A 7,721-nucleotide genomic window follows, 5' to 3' on the forward strand; every position below is an offset into this window, starting at 1 on the left:
TCAAATTCCCTATTAATCACTTCTGTTTTTTCACTCCCGAGTACAGTTAGAGTAAGAAATAAAAGAGCCGAAAATTTCATTCATCATTTAATAACCTTTGTTTTCGTACTCCCGAGTATAGTTAGAGTAAGGGATAAAAAAGCCGAAAATCGAATTTCTTATTTAATGACTCTGTTTTTGCGCTCCCGAGTACAATGAGAGTAAGAAATGAAAAAAGCCGAACATTTTATTTATCATTTAATAACCCTGTTTTTGTACTCTCGAGTATAGTAAGAGTATAAAACAAAGCAGGTAATTAAGTTTCTATTATAATGACTTGTTTTTGCACTCCCGAGTAAAATGAGAGTAGGAAATAAAAAAAACCCGAACATTTCATTTATCATTTAATAACCTTTGTTTTTGTACTCCCGAGTATAGTTAGAGTAAGAAATTAAAAAGCCAAAAATCAAATTCCTTATTTAATGACTCTGTTTATGCACTCCCGAGTACAATGAGAGTAAGAAATGAAAAAAGCCGAAAACTAGCTATAAAAGAGTTTGCTTCTTTAGGAATTCATTTTAAGTGTCTTTATTTATCTGAGTTCACTATGGCATCATCATTTTTCAGTCAAACAAGAGTTAAAACATACAAATATGCATGCGTCTTCTTCGATGAAGATATATGTATTGGTTCTGTCAAAACTAAAGATAGTGTAAATAGGGAAGAAAAGTTACTGAGCGTTGACGACAATGTATTTGTGCGATGGGGTAGCGGAAAGAATGTACAAAATCACAAAGCTACAATTTTATTTCTGTTAGTAATAATGATTTTTTTCTGTCTTTTTAGATGAATGGTCAAATTGCACACAGTTTGAAAGAGATTGGTTGAACAACAAGAAAACATTTATCATCGAAGAGGTCGGAGAAAAAAAAAAGAAGAAAAAATAAAAAACATTAAAAACAATAAAAAACGGACAACAGGCGAAACATCAGTAAAACCTCAGAAGAAGTTCGTCAAAAAGGATGTTAGTTTATAAAAAATTTGTTGTAAGAATCAGCACAGAAATTTTATTTCTTATCTAATTTATGTACAGTACAGTCTGAATGTAATCTACTGTGGACGCGAAACTCGCATGAATAGTTACACAGAACAATAGCTTTTGTTTTTTTAAGAAAATAATTGCCTCGCTGATAAACAATGACCGCACGCGATCAATTGTTTAATCACAATAGGTTGCAAGTTCAATTTTGGCAATCTATTTTGCGCGAACTCTTTTGAAAATTTTAATTGCAGTAATTAAGCGTTTTTTTAAAATCGCATTTTAAAAGTTTAAAAACGAATAGCGGCGATAGAAATGTTTTTTTAGATCGCATTTTAAAAGTTTAAAAACGAAAAGTGGCAATAGAAATGTTTTTTAGATCGCATGTTAAAAGTTTAAAAACTAATAGCGGCGATAGATATGTTTTTTTAGATCGCATTTTAAGTTTAAAATCGAATAGCTGCAATAGAAATGTTTTTTTAGATCGCATTTTAAAAGTTTAAAATCGAAAAGCGGCGATAGATATGTATTTTTAGATCGCATTTTAAAAGTTTAAAATCGAATAGCGGCAATAGAAATGTTTTTTTAGATCGCATTTTAAAAGTTTAAAAACGAAAAGCGACGAAAGAAATGTTTTTTTAGATCGCATTTTAAAAGTTTAAAAACGAAAATCGACGATAGAAATATATTTTTTTAGATCGCATTTTAAAAGTTTAAAATCGAAGAGAGGTGATAGAAAGGTTTTTTAATCGCATTTTAAAAGTTTAAAAACGAAAAGCGACGAAAGAAATGTTTTTTAGATCGCATTTTAAAAGTTTAAAAACGAAAAGCAACGATAGAAATATATTTTTTTAGATCGCATTTTAAAAGTTTAAAATCGAAGAGAGGTGATAGAAATGTTTTTTAATCGCATTTTAAAAGTTTAAAAACGAAAAGCGACGAAAGAAATGTTTTTTATATCGCATTTTAAAAGTTTAAAACGAAAAGCGACATTTAATAGTTGTGAACAATGCTTCTCGTATGTTTCTTAGATTAAACGCGCTGGAATATTTCTAAGTAATTAAATCAACATTACATTCTCACGCAATGTATTATAAAACTTTGCGAAAGATTTTTATTATTTAATTACTTCACGCTAATACTTAAGGGAATAGCTTATCAATACATTTACACAATGCATCTCGCTATTAGAAAAAATATAATTGCTCCGATATTTCTTCGCAAGCGCATTGTTTTTTAACACGGAAATATAAACTCGCAAAACGCTCAAGGGATTTAATTATAACAAAAGACAAACAACTGCCGTCCTCCACGCAAAGGCGTGATATTAGCGTGTACGCGGTAGATTACATTCAGACTGTACTGTATTATAAACTTCTTTGTAGAGTGCAGCTGTTGATAAAAGACAACCTTTATTAGTAGAAATAAATTACGAAGTCCCACCACTAAATTACCAAGTTGATTTTAGTGATGTTTTACGAGAACCGCGGAAGGCACAAAATGGTAAAGTAGAAAACACCGCCAAAGAACCGCCAAAGGATAAAGTGGAAAACACCGCCGAAGAAACGCCGAAAACGCAAAACGATGAAGTTGAAAACACATTCTCCTTTCTAAAGTTATTGGTTTCACCTGGAAAACCACTGCCATCGTTTTCGACACCTACTTCGACACTATCCACTTCTATTCTTCCCGACCTACCTTTTTCTCCGCCTTCACCAGCCAGACCTCTGCAATCAACACCTACCGTTAGAACAACACTTTTTCCGCATTATCCTGAGCAAACAAAGCAGTGCACGTTCGATTGTGCTGCTATGCGACAAATCATTGAAAGACTAGAAAAGCAAATAGCTGCGTTGGAAGGGAATGCAATTGCCTTATCCGCAAACTTTATCGACGACAGTGACGAAGCATTACCTTCAGTCCAGGGTTGTCTCCACTAAAGGCGATGCAGAGGACGAATATTGGTGATGACGATTTTCAAATAAATGAAAGATTAAATAGAAAAAAAATACAAGGTGGACACAGCTCCTACTATAGAAATTCCGACCGAACTCTGGCCGATAGCCAATGAAGTGAGACAAGGGGCGACATCTTTCAAAAACTTTAGCTATCTGTTGCTGGCTAAATTATTTGACCACAAGGAGCTTGTAGGAAGAAATTGTGGAGGAGTTAAAAAACCTGCGATTGATGGCTACAAACAAGATATTGTTAAAGCTTTTTGTTGGAAGTTTTATCCAACCAACATGGCTGCACCTGGTGCATGGAGGGACTGTCAACGTGCAATTGATGAATTTATACGACGTAGCAACAGAACGAAGAAAAATTATAAATCATGCATGTTGCAGTCATAAAACTCTTTCAGTTAATACCTTTTTTGTAAATATTTTTTTAGATGTAAATATTTTTTATTTTTAGATTTTTTTAAAAAAATATATCATTAAACATTAAACTGTTTTTTTATAAAAAAAATCCCTCACATTATTTTGTTGCATCGATCTTTAAACATCCCAACAAAAACATAACAATAATTTTAAAATTATACAGATTGTTGTCAGAGTTATAAAGCAATGTTTGTTAAAAAATATTCAGAAAGCAAAGTCTGCATGTGGCAATTGATCACCATAACTATAATTAGATATCATTCTGTCTCTGTTTCCGAAAGAACATGCTGGAAGTGATTTCACATAACGAAAGTAGCGAAAGCATTTAAAGAAGAGACGAAAAAGTTGAACTTAAAAATTTATTTTTTAATTATAAACTAAATTAAAAAAAAATTAAATAGTGAATTAAAATTAATGTCTTATGTTTTTCGTTAATATAACTCGCAAGTAACATGATATATTTTTTTAAAGATTTACTCGCGGGTAGTTTAATTATTGCGTACTCGCGTTATTAAAAAGATTACTCTTGTTTATTTTACTCGCACTCACATTGTACTCTCACTCTGAACTATTTTACTCGCATTTATTTGTACTCGTACTCTCAAAGATGTGTAGCTTTACTCACGATCGGCACTGTATGGTGTATTGACACCATTCCAGCGAATTTCAACAAAACCTCAGCAGATAAAATTAAGACGTCTAATGATCTTCTCATCCCAGCAGACAAGACAACAAATCTGTACATGACCGCAGAAGGCTATCAGAAATTACTCTCCGACAACATCACCAAGACATACCGTAAAAGTGAACCTAACGCCAAATATATGATCGATATGGAATCAAAAGTTGTAGCAAAACTGTTACACATCGAGAAAAAAATGGAATGCTATGCTGAAAGGCCAGCCTTCATTACACTAAAAGATCACAAAGAAAACATCAAAGAAAAGCTGCCATGCAGATTAATAAACCCTGCAAAGAATGAAAAAACACATCTTGGAGAAAATCAACAAAAAGTTGTTGGAACGATACAATTTTAACCAATGGCGCAATACATTGTCGGCAATTGAATGGTTCAAGAGCATCGAAAACAAAAAGACATGCCGCTTCATAAAATTTGACATCGTGGAGTTTTATCCCTCGATATCTGAGACATTGCTAGAGAAGGCAATATTATTTGCTCGACCTGTTGCTCATATCTCATCAAAAGAGCTAAAGGCCATCAAACTCGCAAGAAAATCCTTACTGTTCGAAAACAACAAAACCATGCGGGTTAAAAAAGGTGATAATCCCACATTCGACGTAACAATGGGTGGCTTCGACGGCGCCGAGATCTGCGAACTAGTAGGAAGAATTTACCTTCTAAACAAACTCACTGAAATCATTAACATCAGCAGCATAGGTTTATATCGGGATAATGGACTGGCCGTAATTAAAAACGCTATTGCCCCAAAAATGGATAAAATCTGAAAAGATGTTATTGACGCTTTTAAGCAAGAGAACCTTTCTATTACAACCAAGACAAACTTAACAGCGATGGATTTCCTCAATGTGTAGTTCGACCTATCCACAGGCAAATACTTCCCACACAGAAAACCTAACAACCCACCGCTTTACGTCAACAAGCATTCTAACCATCCTACCAACATTTTGTCAGAGCTCCCTGTGATGATTAACCAACGGCTAATAGATCTTTCTTGCGATAAAGGTGAATACGAAAAAACGAAACCAATTTACCAAACAGCATTAAAAAACAGTGGCTTTGACGCAAAGCTTGAATACAGCCCTCGAAATAACCCCAGGACGAACAGAAACCGTGGCAGAAAAATTATATGGTACAACCCTCCGTATAACATGGACGTAAGCACAAACATGGGCAAGAAATTTTTACACCTTGTACAGAGACATTTCCCCCAAAAAAACCTACTTCACAAGATTTTTAACACTAACACCTTAAAACTCAGTTATTCATTCACTCCTAACATGCAGAACATCATTACGCAACACAACTCGACACTGCTGAACAGTAAAGTTAAACAAGAACATCGCTTATGCAACTGTCAATCAAAGCCAGCGTGCCCGATAAAGGCAAGTGCCTTACACAATGTATATAAAGCCGAAGTAAATCTGTCTATTTTGGTGCCAGTGAGGGCGAGTTTAAAACGCGTTATAGGAACCATGTAAAATCCTTCAAACACAAGAAATACCAGAATGAAACCGAGTTGTCAAAGTTTATATGGCATTTAAAGGACACTTCTACTCCTTTTGACCTGACATGGACCATCGCTACAAGGGCATTCCCGTACAGATGTGGAACGAGAAGATGCGACCTTTGTCTCTCTGAAAAAGTGTGCATTATCCGTGCTGAACCCAAAGGACTCCTTAACAAACGCACTGAGTTACTTTCAAGATGTCGTCATAGGAATAAATTTATTATAGGAAATTTAAAATAGGTTTCATATTTGTATTCCCTATTGTATTATGAGACTGTATATAAGGACATGTGTTTAGTGTAACCAATAGTTGTAACCTGTTGATTGTTAAAAACATGAAACTCAGAGTTGTTACACAGTTGTAATTTGTTGCTTGTTCATCCACTTTATAAACGCTCTGTTTGCGCATTGAGCACTCTGGAACAACAAGAACTTTACTACGTATATATATATTTAGGATCATGTCCTCTAGACTAATGGTTAAGGAGATATAAGGGCTTAAATGTTGCTGGCAACAGCAGAATCATCAAAGTACAAAAATTTGTGTATCTGTTGCCTCTATTTGAAACGCTGATCAAAAAAGTTATAGATAGGATCACGTATTGATGAATAGTTCAAGAGATATTGGTGTTTAAAGGTATTTTGATGATGTCATTAACCTGTCTGTTTCGAAATGGAGTTACCTTTGAGGAACTTACCCAATTTCGCATTTATTTAACACTAAACTAAAAAGTGTAATGCAATGGCTTTGCCAATTGTACTTAACATATTAACATCAATCTAATGTACTAATGTTAAAGTTTTGAAAATGACAAAACAGTTTTAAAACAGTTTTATAGTGAATGTTTTATGAAGTCCTTAAGGGAAATTTTAAAAATATTATCCACTTGGGGGCGTTACAGATTTTCTAATTTTATGCTGAGACAGCCGTACCTTGAGATTTCTTCAGAATAGATTTGAAGGATAACATTATGCTATAAGTTTTATTTTACAAACACAACATCTCCAGGTACAGCACAGCAATTGCCAAATACGATGGTAACGTGGAGAATCCTTGACTCGTTTTGTCTGGATTATGAACGCGGCCCGGACTATGTATAGCACTTTGCCCCGTTTATAAACAGGGTAGAAAATACATAATCAGGACAACATAATCGCGGCAGGCCAGCTTATCTACGACAATTAAAAATATTGAGACTGATAGAACGAACATAATCGGGTATAATCGGCTCCGATTATGTTCGTTCTATAAGCGAGGAAACTTATAGAACGAGCATAATCAGGGCCGACCGGCTTTTATATCATTGGTCATCACTTCTGACAAGATAATAGCCCTGGTGGCAAAGTTGTTGTTGTTCTCAAATGAAACGAAACTTCGTGGAAACTAAATTTTGGAATTTGAAAGTTTAATAACTTTTCACCAAACTTAATTCCCTAACAACCAATAATTCAGGTCATCCCTAGAATTCAACTCATGCGAAGAAAAGTTCGTAGAAAATGCCAACCACAGACTGCGCGGCCAACCATTATATCGGCGTTTATAATACGGTCACCACGACATAATCAGGGCAAGAAAAACAAAATCGGGCCAGCGTACATAATCGGAACGTCCTGTGTGTATACAGAGGTCTTTTTGGCTATCCGGGAGAACAGGGTTTTGACCCAACTTAGAACACGGCCCGTCTATGGACGGGACGGACCATTGCGGCCTTTATGTGCAGGAGGAAAATATCTTATACTAGTTATTTTAAAGCCCGTGGAAGAATCAACTGAAATCAGTGTGCTTCTTATGACAATAAGGTTTGTTGATAATTTCATTAAGAACGCTGAAAAAAAACCATTTTAAACAAAATCCCGTTGAGTAGCTAGAGTAGTACACCCTTATAAACAGGTTTTAGGTTTTCGACGGTCAAACACCTTTTAAAAACGCTGCTTTTAGACCCCTAAAAAAATCTGTGACGTCACAGATTTCATCATGCCTCAAATGAGTAAACAAGTCACGTGACATCATGACGGCACTCGACAAAACTGCTGACATCAACAAACGCGCAAATCTGTTTGAATAGAAAGGGAAATAAAAAGTCTCAAAATTGTTGCGGATAGCGACAAAAA

At 34.8% G+C, this 7,721-nt stretch overlaps 1 protein-coding gene across 2 annotated transcripts in view; it reads right to left on the bottom strand.

Moving 5' to 3' along the window:
- Positions 1-6,700, bottom strand: part of LOC130612442 (NADH dehydrogenase [ubiquinone] 1 alpha subcomplex subunit 9, mitochondrial-like) — a 68,783-nt gene extending 62,083 nt beyond the window's left edge. Inside the window, exon 1 of one of the 2 annotated variants that reach the window (XM_057433753.1) lies at positions 6,543-6,699. In XM_057433753.1, the coding sequence (XP_057289736.1) occupies positions 6,543-6,579 (37 nt within the window). In that variant the 5' untranslated portion in view covers positions 6,580-6,699. Of the gene's footprint in view, positions 1-6,542 lie in introns of both variants that reach the window. The other variant, XM_057433754.1, reaches the window with a different exon arrangement.
- Between the last annotated feature and the right edge of the window lie 1,021 nt (positions 6,701-7,721).

The sequence above is a fragment of the Hydractinia symbiolongicarpus genome, chromosome 10, assembly GCF_029227915.1.
Source record: "Hydractinia symbiolongicarpus strain clone_291-10 chromosome 10, HSymV2.1, whole genome shotgun sequence".
Classification (NCBI taxonomy): Eukaryota; Metazoa; Cnidaria; class Hydrozoa; order Anthoathecata; family Hydractiniidae; genus Hydractinia; species Hydractinia symbiolongicarpus.